This window comes from Haliotis cracherodii, unplaced genomic scaffold, assembly GCF_022045235.1.
Source record: "Haliotis cracherodii isolate W230 unplaced genomic scaffold, xgHalCrac1.p SCAF_11, whole genome shotgun sequence".
NCBI classification, from domain to species: Eukaryota; Metazoa; Mollusca; class Gastropoda; order Lepetellida; family Haliotidae; genus Haliotis; species Haliotis cracherodii.
Window position 1 is genome coordinate 42,627,064 of NW_027266266.1, and position 15,355 is coordinate 42,642,418.

Consider the following 15,355-nt stretch of genomic DNA (forward strand, 5'->3'; position numbering starts at 1 on the left):
ACCTTCACAGCCTGGATGATGTTCAAGTTATGATTTTGGGAATTTCTTCTCAGATTTGAAACTGCCAAGCCAATCAACATGCTGAAACTTGTATGTTTTTCATCATAAGAAACTTTCTTTTCTTCAAGCAAAGTGACTGTAAGGAGCTTATGAGTAAGTGAGAGTTTATGCAGTTGTCAGCAGTATTTGAGGTATTTCATGGTCATGATAGTGAAGAACAGCAAGAATGAACGCACAGAATTTGTCTACATTTGACGTGTGATTCTTGTACAAGACAGACAAATGTTTTAACATTTAGACATTGAAGGGAACTCAATAAGATCAAGGGTCTTGAAAGATATTTGTTATATTAATGATTACTGAATTTTCACGTGTTTTGATCTGAATTAGTAGTTGATTTATCCTTTGTTTCATAAATCCTATTGGTGTCTGTTTTTCTTTGCTGTCGAATATCGAAAAGAAATAATTAGGTGAGCTACAGTGCCACTGTGCTGTTATTGAGACTAACATGGTAAGCTTTTGTTGGACATTGTTTGGTTTGTATTGTAATAATTCTTATATTTCTAAAAGTTTCTGATTTCTCTGTTTTTGCATTTCCTCAGGGGATGAAAACTTTATGGCCAGCCAATATTTTAAGATGCACTGTGCATTGTACTTGTAAAGCTGAGGTCCATAACCTAACTAACGTCAGCATTACCAGTACTTTCAGCAGTGTATGAGATCTCCTGGTCACATGCTCAGGTCATGTGACTGTCACATGACCTTTCATCGACAGGACAAGCTTTGATGGAATATCGTCGTCATTGCTGAACCTCACTGATGATACATATGATCATCGTTCAAATTGGCTTTCCTTGACAAATGAATGTTTCTGACAAAAATCTTTTGAAGTTGGTTTCAGTTGACTTTCATTCTCTTTTTTTTTGGCCAATTTTTTAGGTTTCATCTAAGACTCGTATGTTCTTTGTCTATAAACAGTTGTGAGCCAGTTTGATGCTGTTTGGCTGTTGCAAAGACTAAATCATAGTTAAGACTAAACTCAAAATGAGTGAACTTTCAATAAGCGGAACTGTGCAAAATAATGGCGATGAAGGGATTGGAATCGCAGCAAGCAACTCAGACATGGAGTCTGGGGAAGAGGAAGATGCCACGCCATCATCACATCATATGTCCAACTCAAAATATGAAGAGTTGGACTGTGAAAATGATGCTGGAGGGCTAACCACTGAGAAAGGCAACAAAATTCACCTCCAGTCGCAGGAGGAGGACGAACCACCACGGAAGAGACCCAGACGTGATCACACCAGGGATGTGAATGGGAAAATTGAGTTTGAAATTATTGATGAGATTGAGGCTGATGAAGAAGACCATGGGAATGGGGACGATAGTGATGATGACGACCTCTCAGATGACGAGATCTACGCATGGCTGGAGGAGGGAGTAGATAAGAATGTCCAGGCGGAGAAGGATGACAGTATTCCTGTCGAGAGGGAGAAGGTGGTATTAAAGGGTAAATTGTTGACACATTCTCTATTTGGCCTGTCAGGCAGGATTTTAACAGGCACCAGTTCCATTTTCTTGTCCAATTAGCTTCATGTATATATCGGAACCAGTTTTTGTCTGAACCTATAGCTTAGGTTAGGAGAATCTTAATGTGTGACTCACCAGGAGAAAAGGGATCTTATGGGTGCTAGGATACAATTGTGCTGTGACGTCTTACAGAAAGATGTTTGATGTCAGCTTACTTCCATAAAAATCAAAGTGTAAAAAAAATCATATTTTTCTCTAGTTAGTTCCTAATGCAATGAAAACATTATTTTCAGAGCATTTTAGCATATATATCTAGTTTCAATTAATCAGACATGTCTAAAAAGTGAAATTATTACATGAGCAGTTATAAGAAAATGGGACTTTGCAGAAAATGAGTCCAAATGTTTGATGCCATGTATATCTGTAATAAATATTTATTGAAGTGTGTGAATTGTAGTTTTATGGTCCTAAGATACTGTAGTTTTAAAATAAAATACGAAGTCATAATGTTAATTTTCACCCATAAGGTCCCTTGTCTCATGGTTGGTCACACATAATGTTAAGAATAGTTTCCTGAGATGTTAGCCCCAGGCAGCCAATGCAGATTTGACAAATTATTCTAAATTATGGCTGGAATTTACTTGAGAGTTGTAATAAATCTCTTACCATCACTTTCCTTACATATACACTATGATAAGAGTGACATACTGTTCACTCACTCTATTCTACTATGCTTGCTGTAAAAGGTGACTATGCTTGTCATAAAAGGCGACTAACAGGATCAGGTGGTCAGGCTCGCTGGTTGAGCGAGGTTGGTTGATGCATGTCATCGGTCCCAATTGCGTGGATCGATGCTCATGATGTCAATTACTGGATTGTCTGGTCCAGACTCGATTATTTACAGACCGCCGTCATATAGCTGGAATATTGCTGAGTGCGGCGTTAAACAACAAACCAACCAACCAACCACTCACTCTATTCATTCATTTTCAAGTATAGGGTTCAACATGTTCAAAAGACATGGATAGATATTTGCTGGTTCTTGTTAGCTGTGCTAATGTGCTGAAGTTTTGTGCTTTTAGGTGATAGTTTTTCTCATCAGACAGACCTGAGTAATGATAACATATGGAACACTGTTGAAAATATGAAATTTCTACTTGCCCCAAAGGACACCTCTAACATTGTGGCAGATTTCAATCAGACCAGTGGGAAAGTGCTGATTTCGTTTTCACTTTTGATTAGCGTTTCAGGAATGTAATGTTAGGGTCCTCTAGGATAGTAGGGTTAGGTTTGACAATGTCTCTTTATTGCCTTGGGTTTATAAGGAAATTGAGCCAGTGATAAGAACTACAATGTTTGGATAAATAATAGTTTGTTTTCACAATGCTGTTGATTAGCAACATGTCAAGAAGTAACAGCTTAAAGGGTTGAAACACGATTGAGCAAGTAGCCAGCTGCTGTCAATCATTTTCCACATCCTTCTGGCACACCATCTGTTTTTATGAAAAACTGGAATTCAATGAATCTAACTCTGCATGTTGTGACCCACCCCATATTTTGATGACTATATTGTATCACCGTGTTATGGGTTTTCGGACTCTTAAGAAGCATTTGTAGACTTATCTCTAGTCACCTGAACAACTGTAAAACATCCCATTCACTTTTAAAAGGCAACTTTCTCTTGAAAACAAGCCATCATCTGAGTATTTAAAATGTCTGTGTGATGCTACACTCCCTGTTATAGCGCGAGTAGTCACGATAAACATGGCCGTCCAAAAACATATGATGCATGTTCAGTCCCCCCTGTATTCAATTTTTGTAAATCCTGCAATCAAATTTTGATAATTCTGCACACATTTCTGCAAACTTTTAAGCTTAGGTTTTGTGAATTATGTAGTTTTGCACCTGTTTGACTTGTTGCAGGCATTTTTATGATAAACTTTTTCACAGCTAGAAGAGCTGATTGAAGTGAATCTGGAGATCACTAGTGTAAACATAAACATGCAGTTTTGGTATGCAATAATACAAAAGTCAACTTCATTTTAAAGTGAAATAAATATTTGTTTACTCATCAAAACTTTATGCTCACCTGTTAAAATTCTGCAGTGTATTTGACGAATTCTGCAGCAGTTAAATGCAAAATTATTGTTAAAATTTCTGCAAGATAGTTTTATTTCTGCACCAAGTAGGATGTTATGCAAAATATTCCATGACCATGGAATAGCGGAATGCAGAGGGGAAGGTTCAATAATTTTAATGTGTTATGCAATGTTAAGGGAATTGAAAGAATGGGCTTTGGTATTTCTACAGGTGAATGTACTGACAAAAATTTGAGATAAACTTGCCAAACAATGTTTCAGAAAAAGGTCACGATCCATTCGACATTCTCCCTGAAGGCTGGGTTGTGGTGACCCACAACAGCGGCATGCCGGTCTATCTGCACAAGGAGTCGAGGGTTTGCACCCTGGCTAGACCCTACTTCCTCGGACCAGGCAGCGTCCGGGTAGGTTTCATGATAGGAATGTGATGGGAATGAATAATGTGAAAATTTTCTGTGCATGCTCTGATACTTGGCCTCTTTCATTTCATAGACATTGAATAGAATTCATTTCTTCACGTCTCTTCATCGCCTCAACCTCACTTGCCTCGGGAGGCCAGTGAGATAACTGACTATAAAAGTCCAGTTTACACCCTTCCCGAGTTAGGCTGAAATTATGGAGTTATGTTTTAGCTGGACAAACGAGTCTATGCATTGTCGATCAAAATTGCATAACAAAATCGACATCTGGTTTGTAAAATGCTGTGCAGATTTCAGTCGGTTACAGGGGATTGGGGTACCTGTGTAATAAATTTGGACTTGCCCTAGCACGCATATCCATGTGAAACTGGTATGGTATCCCAATGGGCTAGCACTATAAAACTAGCATTAGTTTGTACAAGCAGACATGCGCGCATGCTTTACTATATAAGTGCAATAATCTTGGATGCAACGTTAAGTTCCATTTCACCTCACTTAGAACTAGCACTTTCTGGTTTCAGCGACAGAAGGCAGCGAGTGCTCAGCTTACATTGCGTTATGTTTCTTGCATAACATCATTGCAATATATGTTATTGCCTTGCGGTCTTCTGCTCAATGTCAGGCAGTAAAAGAGTTAATGGACAGAGTAGGGCATGTCCATGAATTTTATACGTCCTCATTTTTATTAAAAATAGACGTGGGTCACTGCAACAGGTCTCAGCAGTCTCATATATTCACGGGTGATGGACATTTGGGCATACAGGACTGTGAAGTATTGACAATGGTTTGGAGTTCAAGTGCAGCTCCCTTTGTTTTTTTATTAATAATGTTCACTAATTTGGCGACCGCCTCCGTGGTCTAGTGGTAGAGTGTCCGCCCAGAGTGCGGAGGGTCTGGGGTTCGATGTTGAAAAATGGCACTTGTAGTTACCCTGCCTGGTTCTCGGCATTAAGGGGCTAAAACAAGGATTGCGGAGGGTCTGGGGTTCGATGTTGAAAAATGGCACTTGTAGTTACCCTGCCTGGTTCTCGGCAATAAGGGGCTAAAACAAGGATTGCTTGGCTTGGAGTCAGTATACTCTGAGTGGGGTATTCATGTTACAGACCCGTGAAGATCCGGGGTAAAATAGGTCTTCAGCAATCCATGCTTGCCATAAAAGGTGACTATGCTTCCTGACTTTGTTGGTTCATGTCATCGTTCCCAATTGCGTTTATCAATGTTCATGATGTCAATCACTGGATTGTCTGATCCAGACTTGATTAATTACAGACCTCCGTCATATGCCTGGAAAATTGCTGAGTGCGGCATTAAACAACAAAGAAACAAACAAATATTCATGTTACAATGTACCATGGTATCTCAGTGGGCTAGCTCTATAAATTGACATTAGTCTGGACACATGCATGCGCACACCAGGGGTCCGGAAACCGTCATATGCGCCGGACATGTCCGATTGGGAATCTCAAATGTCCGTTTTAAAATATTGCTTACCGGACATTTTAAAAAGTATTGTCCGGACATTCTTAAATTTTGACCGGACATGATCAACAGTTAGGACTGAGCAGTTTCTGTCTGCAGTTGCAACACAATGAAGATTAACTACACAGACAAGCTTTGTTTGTTTTGATTGCTGTAAATACATCGTACCTACATGATAGTCCAATCGGTCAATCACTGTAATAGGCAATAAACTGAGTTGACACTGATTAATCGAGGATTAATTACTGAGAACATCTTGTTAATTTGAGTGAAAGGTGTTTACAACTGTACATTAATACCTTGCATCATCGATGTACCTCATTGTCCTCACAATGCTACGATACGAAACCTCAGACAAGAAGCGAAAGCGTGACGACAGCCAGTCGACCGATGCAGATCAGTCGAGCGAACTGCCAAACCCTCAAAGTCTGGACGATCATTTTGTAAGTCGTGGCTAACGACTTTCACTTGGTTGACATACAATGAGGATTTGCAGATTTTATTGTTTTCAGTATCTAGTCGTATATTGAATCTTGATTGACCGCCATTTTGCTTTCTCGGACGATCGATATCCAATTTTTTTATGGTCAATAATTAAGTACAGATGAAAAAAGTATTCAAATAACTATTGCTATCAACGATATTTTAGTATTTGTGATTAAATTATCTGTCTTGTTTTTAAAAAAATCTTTAGTTTAAAAAAAACTTTCCCCGTGAGGTCACGTGATAACCAAATATGGGATAATAGTCTCGATCCAAATGTTACAACGCGTACACTTGAGCAGACTCATGAATATAACTCATGAATATTAATTAGACCGTTCACTACGTTAACAGATCGTTATTATAACAGAAACAAACGTATGTTTTCCATGTAAATCTAAAATGATATTATTTGTTATTAATTGTCCGGTGAATTAAACAATTGGTTAAATTGAAACAATTCATAATTCATCATATTATGAATACGTGAACTTGTAATGTGTGTGAAAAGTCGTACTGAAATACGCTATTTGAAGGGGGCGTGGCCTAAATGCAAATGTCCGATTGGGATTTTAAATTTTCCGGACCCCTGGCGCACACACACACACACACACACACACACACACACACACACACACACACACACACACACACACACACACACACACACACACACACACACACACACAAACAAACAAACAAACATACACAGAGCTCTCACTAAATAGTGAACAGATTTATGTTCGCTTTTAACCATATTGTTTTTACCACCAGGCTGAATTTACACCTGTCTGGTACCACCAGGCTGAATTAAAACCTGTCTGGTACCACCAGCCTGAATTTACACCAGTCTGGTACCACCAGGCTGAATTTACACCTGTCTGGTACCACCCGCCTGAATTTACACCTGTGTGGTACCACCAGCCTGAATTTACACCTGTCTGGTACCACCAGGCTGAATTAAAACCTGTCTGGTACCACCAGCCTGCATTTACACCTGTCTGGTACCACCAGCCTGAATTTACACCTGTCTGGTACCACCAGCCTGAATTTACACCTGTCTGGTACCACCAACCTGAATTTACACCTGTGTGGTACCACCAGCCTGAATTTACACCTGTCTGGTACCACCAACCTGAATTTACACCTGTGTGGTACCACCAGCCTGCATTTACACATGTCTGGTACCACCAACCTGAATTTACACTTGTGTGGTACCACCAACCTGAATTTACACCTGTGTGGTACCACCAGCCTCAATTTACACCTGTCCGGTACCACCAACCTGAATTTACACCTGTCTGGTACCACCAACCTGAATTTACACCTGTGTGGTACCACCAACCTGAATTTACACCTGTCTGGTACCATCAGCCTGAATTTACACCTGTCTGGTACCACCAGCCTCAATTTACACCTGTCTGGTACCACCAGCCTGAATTTATACCTGTCTGGTACCACTAACCTGAATTTACACCTGTCTGGTACCATCAGCCTGAATTTACACCTGTCTGGTACCACCAGCCTAAATTTACACCTGTCTGGTACCACCAGCCTGAATTTATACCTGTCTGGTACCACTAACCTGAATTTACACCTGTGTGGTACCACCAGCCTCAATTTACACCTGTCTGGTACCACCAACCTGAATTTATACCTGTCTGGTATCGCCAACCGGAATTTGGAACTTACTGGTTTCACCGGGCTGAATTTTGAGGTTTTACTGCAGGTGCTTGACAAAGGGGAATTCTTTATATACTGTGGGTGTTGATCTGTCAGTAGTCAGATATAATCTGCCCCTGCTTGATCAGTTGATACCCGTTTTTGTCCTCAGAAACACGACATTCCTCTAAGTGCCATTCCATGCTTACAATACAAACGAGAAATAGAGAAGGAGAACACAAATGATGCCAATTCCATTCCTGAAGAGCCTGAACAAACAACAGTCAAAGGAAACGAAGTTTCTGATAAAAATACTGAGAATCAAAATGAGGTTGAGGCAGGGAATACAATAAATTGTGCGGATCTTGCGCAGAAGACAGCAGGCATTATGGAGACAAACTCAAGCGGCCAGGAAACGTCTTCTGCTCTGGCATTTGGTAGTGTCCGGAATATATCCAAGACTGGCGCTAGTCAAGATGAAGATCCAGACAAGACGTCAACTGAGAATCCTGATGAAGAGAAATCCAGTTCTATACTTGTTACAAATGCCATGTCGGATTCTTCCAAGGTGGGTGCTGTTGGTGGCAAAAATCAGTTGGTTACAAGCCAGTCGGAAACCTGCCCATTTAAACCGGTGCAATCTAGTGTGAATGTCAGTTTGGATGAAACTGAAATGGATTGTGCCGAAAATGAAAATATATCCTGTGCCACTACAAGTGCCAAACCAGCGGAAGTGTCTGTTGAATCTGAGTCAGTCAATGCCAAGGTCACTCTGGAAGGGGCATCTATAATAGAGAACGGCATAGCAGGAAGTAACACCGGTGGAGGAAGAGATTTTGAAAATGGTAGGTTTTTACTTAAGTCCCTTGGGTGAGGATAGTTTGTTACTTAAGATGTAATATAATCATCAATTGGATCTTTTACTCTGAAATGTCAGGGAACTTACTTATAGGTCAAACAGTGCCAAGGCTTCTCAGTACAAGTAAACAGAGCAGAGCATTCAGAGCAGCATGTATGATTTCTGTATCTCCAAAATAAACATACATGGGCAGTTCCAAATGGAAAAAATAAAGGTGTGCTATGTTTGTTGTGGATTTATTCCATACACTCGTTTTCTGATCTGTATTGCATCTAAACCAAAAAAGGTCCCTTTAGTCTACTTGTAGGAGCTATAGATAGCATACCAAGGGAGATAACTCAATCAGAGCTTATCTGAACCATGCAGACATCACTGCTTCTTCCCTTGTAGGAGCTGTAGATAGCACATCAAGGGAGACAACTCAAGGAGACCAACGAGTGGAAGTACATCCTGTCAAGGTTGAGAGTGCTGAAGAACGAAGAAAGCAAGCTTCTTTAGGTAACAAAGTTGTGTAATGTAGATGAATAAAAAAAAAAGGGAGTGTGTTGTAGACTTTGTAGAGTGTATTGGAGGGCAACGTAAGATGAATAAGTGATTACTAACTTTCTGTATAGAAATAAATGTTACACTCTCTGCTAGTCACTCCTTACAGCCGGAACCGTCTTCAGCAACCCATGCTTACCGTAAAAGGCGACAATGCTTGTTGTTAAAGGCGACTACTGGGATCGGGTGGTGGGGCTCGCTGACTTGGTGGTTGAAGCATGTCATCGATCCAAATTGAGGGGATCAATGCTCATGATATCAATCACTGGATTGTCTTGTCCTAACTCGATTCTTAACAGACATATAGCTGGAATATTGCTGAGTGCGGTGTAAAACAACAAACCAATCAACCAACCACTTGTTAATCAGTCATGTCTGGAATTTCAGCTCATCATTCTGTCACTTGATCATGTCATCACCATAATGTTTTCAATCTTTTTATTTCAGACCCACCTGCAGTTAGAGAATATTGCTCAAGACTGTTTGAATTTAGGACAATTACTGTCAGAAAATACAAGTAAGATGTTCTTCTGTCAATTCTTTAATCACAAAAAACTTTGCACTTCTTGCATTATGATTGTAGTCTGGCGGTCGGGTAGCCTAGTGGTTAAAGCATTCACTCGTCACGCCGAAGACCCGGGTTCGATTCCCGACATGGGTACAATGTGTGAAGCCCATTTCTGGTGTCCCCCCGCCGTGATATTGCTGGAATATTGCTAAAAGCGGCCTAAAACCATACTCACTCACTCAATCACCATGGCATAAGAAGTGTGAGAAGGACTATACATGTTTGATAAATAGAACTAAGCACTTGCTAATGCTGTTTATCAGTGGCTATGCATTAAGGGAGCAGTTTAAGATCTAGTTTATCTAGTGGTGCTCAGTGGCCTATATTTGGCACCAAGTCTGCAGCAAATGTCAGCCAAATTCCCAAATTGGAATTGAGATCTTGTCCAATCATGTTAATGTACGTTAACTACTGTATTGACCTTGTAGAGACTTTTACTTCATTGATATTGTGGTCGATAAACATGATGAAGAGGAAGAGGCTTGAATGCTTAGTTGTAGATATGGCTGGCTTGATAATCATGAACTCAATATCCATCAGTTATCGCTTAATATCGGACTTTGAGCAAAAATGCAAAAAGCTCAGGGAGAAGACAATATTTTTCACTTCATTGGTGAGTGGTGACACATTTATGTATGGATTACGAGGGACATTTAATTAAAGTTGCTTTCCGTCTTCAGTAATGGACAGTAACAAGTCTGCTTTGGTAATTAAAACATTATTTCATCACAGTAATTTATGTAAGATATAAATGACATAATTTTCATATCGATAATCATAAATATTTCTTCTCATCGGCGATATTTCTGATTATCAATCTTTTTGCCAGCCCTCGTTGTAGATTACTGCATTGAATGCAATGCTGAGAATATATTGGTAAAAAACACCTCTGAATTTAAGGAAACAAGAAATTTTAAAAAGCCCAAAATGGAGCAAAATAGCGATTATCTTTTTTCCCCCAACTTGCCTGCCAAGGGCACTTACTTAAGAATCCTAGATAAATCCCTGCCTGAAATCATTATGATACTCTCTCCTTCTATTGTATTTGTATTTTCATGGAATGGGCACATTTCATCCTCAGTTGATCTAGGCAAAGACGTATATGGATGTATATACATCTTTGATCTAGGTATTGGTACTTATTTCTTTTAGATGTTGTTCATAGTTTGTAACATTATGAAATATACCGTATTCAACGTAATAAGCGCCCAAGGCGCTCTCAAAATTAGAATTAGGGGGCTCTTATTAGAATATTATTTTGGTGGAAAAACAGAGTTGAAAGATAAATTTCGTTGTTTATGCTGACGGTCTGACTGTTTATATACGACAGATAAATTTTTCCAGAATTCAATTGCCTATAATTATGGGTGCATATAACACACGAGTGCGTATTATACACGAATAAATAAGTCTTGTGTACATTGCTCAATCGGAAGGGGTGCTAATTGGGATTGTTCAATTGCCAATATATTAGCAAATATCGCCGTGGGCGCTTATTAGAGTGGGGCGCTTATTACGTCGAATACGGTATATCAGTATCCCTTCTGAAGTAATATATGCTAAACATTCCTTGTAAGACACACTAATCTTGATGTTTTCAGAACTTGGCGAGATAGACGTAGACATATGACTCAGATGAAGAAACAATCCCGTCCAGAACTGGTAAATATGGTCAAATCAGTTCAAGTACAGATTCTAGATTGAAACCAGTGTTCCAAATTAAATGCAAAAGTAGAAGGGTTAAAAACATTGGTGTTTTAGGGGGTCCCTAATTTCAAATACAATCTTAAGGATCAGGCTTAATGTTTTAACACAATAAGCTTATGACCTCACATCGATCATGTTGACATGCATTAGTTTTGGATTTTTCACTCCGTTCACTGATCATGTGACAAAAGACATGCTAAGGGATAAAACTGCTTCTGTCAAAGTCATTGTCAAGTGATCAAATGCGCATATGCAGGGTTTTTTATTGGTTTATTTTTTAGGACATTGGCTGACATGTCCTGGCTAATTTTTCAAAATTTGTTAATTGGATAAAAGAATGTCCTATTAATACTGGATAGGGTCATAAAAATGCCCTACCGTATATGTCCGCAGATAAGTCGAATTTTGAGGACTAGAAATTAGATTCTGGGTACATTTTCTCACAGGTTCATTCTTCCATACACACGATTCACAAAATGGCATCTCGCTGTGGATGGCAACATAATAATCATTATGAGATTATGAGAACAGAAACAGCTTCCCACATTAGGGGAGTTGATGACTGGTTTGTTAAATCTTTATAAGAAATTATAATGACTTTTTCAATATAATTACAACATTTTTCATCTTATATTCTCTTATCTGCAAGTTCTGATAGTCTTGCAGTCCGACTTCGCGGTGTGTCGTTGCCTTTCACTGCCTGGTCATATCATGTTCTTTATATTTCAAGGGTCAAGGTAATGCCCCGACTACGGGGTTGGCTTATCTGGGGTCATGTACGGTGTTGCCATTTGTCTCTAGCAAAATTACTGATATGAACCTTCAGTTCTATGGATCATGGTGATGCCTTGATAAGTATACATAGTGTACATCCCCGATTACCAGCTGGTTACTGATGGAGGATCTAAGTCACGCTGTGTATATATACTTGTTGCGATGTCTCTAGGCAGATAACGTGTCCCGTGTCATGTGATTAGCTACAGTAGAAACATGGAATCTCGCAGACCAGACAATGTACTATTTTAACACAACAAAAATAATTGTAAGAAAATTACTCTAGAACCTCTGTATTTTATTTCAGCCACCCAACACAAAGCTCATCACTTGTTCCTTAAACGTCCAACTGAAACCCGGAGATTTCAAGTCCACCAAAAGGAAAGGTAAGAAATGATGGGAATTCTGGGAATATTCTGTGTTTTAGTCAGGAGACCCATACCCAAGCTGTTGGGAAACCAGTTCAAGGTAAGTGGTTGACGAATGACGAAGGTTGCAAGTTTGATCCCACTGAAATATATATAACATTTGTTGTTTGATTTTACATCATTCTGCATATTTCCTAAAGTGTAGCATTGTAATGTGTGTTATGTAGAATGTGTTCATTAGCAAACTTCTAACAAGAGGTCTCTGGTCCTGGACCGATCCTTATAAATGCTCTCTCCTTTCATCTTATTCCCCAAGTTTTAAGATTTAAATTTCAAAGATTTTGTTATCATACACAGAGTTTGTTATTTATCGTATTTTCCTTCTTTTTTTTTTCTGAGTAACAGAAGCTTTCGATTCAATCTTTCTTTTTTTCTCCGCCACCTTGACTCAGCCTAATTATAAATGGTGTCGGCCTAACTGTCAGTTTGACAGTCATATATTTCTGTGTTCAACTTTCATTGAATTGATCTTCTTCCAAATGAACAATATGGACAATCGAGAGAACTTAATATTTGTAATTTCATTGGATGCTGTATACACCAACCAATCAGCACATGCTTTATTTGTGCAGGAAGTAAGTCTGATGTCATCAAACTGTAAGGTCGATGAATATCTTTCAATGATTATTTTTTGTAAGTCAGATGAAAATATAAATAACTAATGACTGTTTTGTTATTCATTTCATCAAAGTTTAATATGCATTGTTCCGTCAGACCAAATGGCTTTTACATTACTTGGTCCCACATTAAGTGTGTCTGGTCTTGGACCTGTGGAGTGTCAGGTTCACTTAACATGTTTTACCCCCTAGACTACACAGGGACGGGGGATATTTTTGAGAAAGTCCCTTATAACAGGTCATTCTGTGAATCAAGGCTCCAGAACTAAATCATGTTTTAAAAGTGATTTTAAAACTCCTGATATAACTCAAGAGTTGCCAAAAATCTAAAGAACAAAAAATGAGCCCGCACTTGGGCGATAAGTGTAGGTGAGTTATTTCGGTGAACTTGATGTTTAATTAAGGTATCCTCAGTAAGGTGTGGTGTGCCTAAAACATAAAATAATAAGATCTTGTATTGAAGTTTTATGTTCCATTAATGTTATGACCAGCAATAGCTCTTTGATATGTTTGTGAAGAAAAATACATCTGTAAGCCTTGCATATTTTAGTTAACTGAATAATTTTCTGCTTTCTGCGTGAAATGGTGGAAGGAGTTATGTCCCTTGAGTGGAAATTATTTTTATCCCCCGCCCCAACGAAGTTGGCGGGGGTTATAGAAATGGGTTCCGTCCGTGTGTGAGTGTGTGCATGCGTGTGTGTGTGCCTGTGTGCGTGCGTGCGTGCGTGCGTGCGTGTGTGCGTGTGTGCGTGTGTGCGTGTGTGCGTGTTAGCGTGTGTGCGTCGCGAAATCATTTCCGGAGCATAACTCAGAAACCGTTAAATATTTCTCTACAAAACTTTGCATGTCTATCAGACTCATGCTGAACTGGTGTCTTTTGCTATTTAGGAATTTTATAAATTTTTATTTTTAACGTTTCCATGGCAACAAGTTGGACTTAGGTTCTATAAGGGTGCTGTTCGTTTCTGGAGCGTAACTCAAAAACCGTTAAAATATTTCTTACAAAACTTTGCATGTGTACCAGCCACATACTGAACTGGTGCCGTTTGCTATATAGGAGTTTTATAATTTTTATTTTTAACGTTTCCATGGCAACACGTTGGACTTAGGTTCTATAACAGTATAAGGGTGGTGTTCGTTTCCGGAGCATAACTCAAAAACTGTTAAATACTTTCTTACAAAACTTTGCATGTCTACTAGGCACATACTGAACTGGTGCCTTTTGCTATTTAGGAATTTTATAAATTTTTATTTTAGAATTTCCATTGCAGCTATTTTGACATGGCCTAAGAGAAATGTTGGGTCAGTTACCTGGTTTGGGACCGTAACGTGTTAAAATGGCGGGGGATATAGATGACCTCGTCGACTATGCGTTTGTTTTTAATCAACTTGCAATCTCATTAAAATCAGATCAAAGATCTGAGGGCATTCCATTACTAGTTACGTCAGAACGACCTTTCATCCGACCAATCAAAGCGTCGCATACTAGATCATGAAAGTGACAGTCGGAATGTGTTTTCTAATCATGCAATTGAAAATGTCAACACGTGATATTCCGAGTGACAGTTATGGCCCGTACGACTGATTCCGTCAAAATTATCATCTATCTCTCGCTTCCATGGGATAAACATTTGAACGGAGGAGGCGTTGCACAGTACGTGGGAAGCACTGCTGCACAATCTCAACCATATATTAGACATTCCGGAATGTTCGTTTGTTCAGTTTTCAAAATTTAAATCGAGAACTGTGTCAACATATCTTTTAAGTATAGTCTGAAATGGAAGGCGCCAGGTTGAAACGAGTGCCGTAAAGCTCGAGAAAGCTGCTTTCTAACTGGCTGATGTCGACTTCTTGTTAGTCATTTCAGTGATAGGTCAAAGTTCACGAAAGGTCGTTCTAACGTGACCCATAATGGAATGTCCTTATATCTTTGTTTAGCGACAGCGAGAACTTAGATCTGATTTTAATGAGATTAAATCAACTTGCAACTCGTCAGTTGATTTCAGTATATGTTTGGCCAAAATGAGTAATTTGCACTTGTTGCTATGGAAATTTCTAATGCTAAGCATGATTTGTGATGTATTTATAAGACCCAGTTGTAACATATATATGTTGTTAGTCTATTTATCATGTTCATGTACAAGTAGGTCTCATGGAGTAATAGTACAATGTGTGAAGCCCATTTGC

General features: G+C 39.1%; 1 protein-coding gene across 2 annotated transcripts in view; it reads left to right on the top strand.

Annotated features, from left to right (window-relative positions):
- The window catches only part of LOC139456526 (microprocessor complex subunit DGCR8-like), a 34,680-nt gene that overhangs the window by 1,711 nt on the left and 17,614 nt on the right, over positions 1-15,355 (top strand). The window contains exons 3-9 of one of the 2 annotated variants that reach the window (XM_071238295.1): positions 940-1,510; positions 3,891-4,033; positions 7,845-8,517; positions 8,922-9,029; positions 9,522-9,591; positions 11,244-11,304; positions 12,431-12,509. In XM_071238295.1, the coding sequence (XP_071094396.1) occupies positions 1,045-1,510; positions 3,891-4,033; positions 7,845-8,517; positions 8,922-9,029; positions 9,522-9,591; positions 11,244-11,304; positions 12,431-12,509 (1,600 nt within the window). In that variant the 5' untranslated portion in view covers positions 940-1,044. The remainder of the gene's footprint in view (positions 1-939; positions 1,511-3,890; positions 4,034-7,844; positions 8,518-8,921; positions 9,030-9,521; positions 9,592-11,243; positions 11,305-12,430; positions 12,510-15,355) is intronic. The other variant, XM_071238296.1, reaches the window with a different exon arrangement.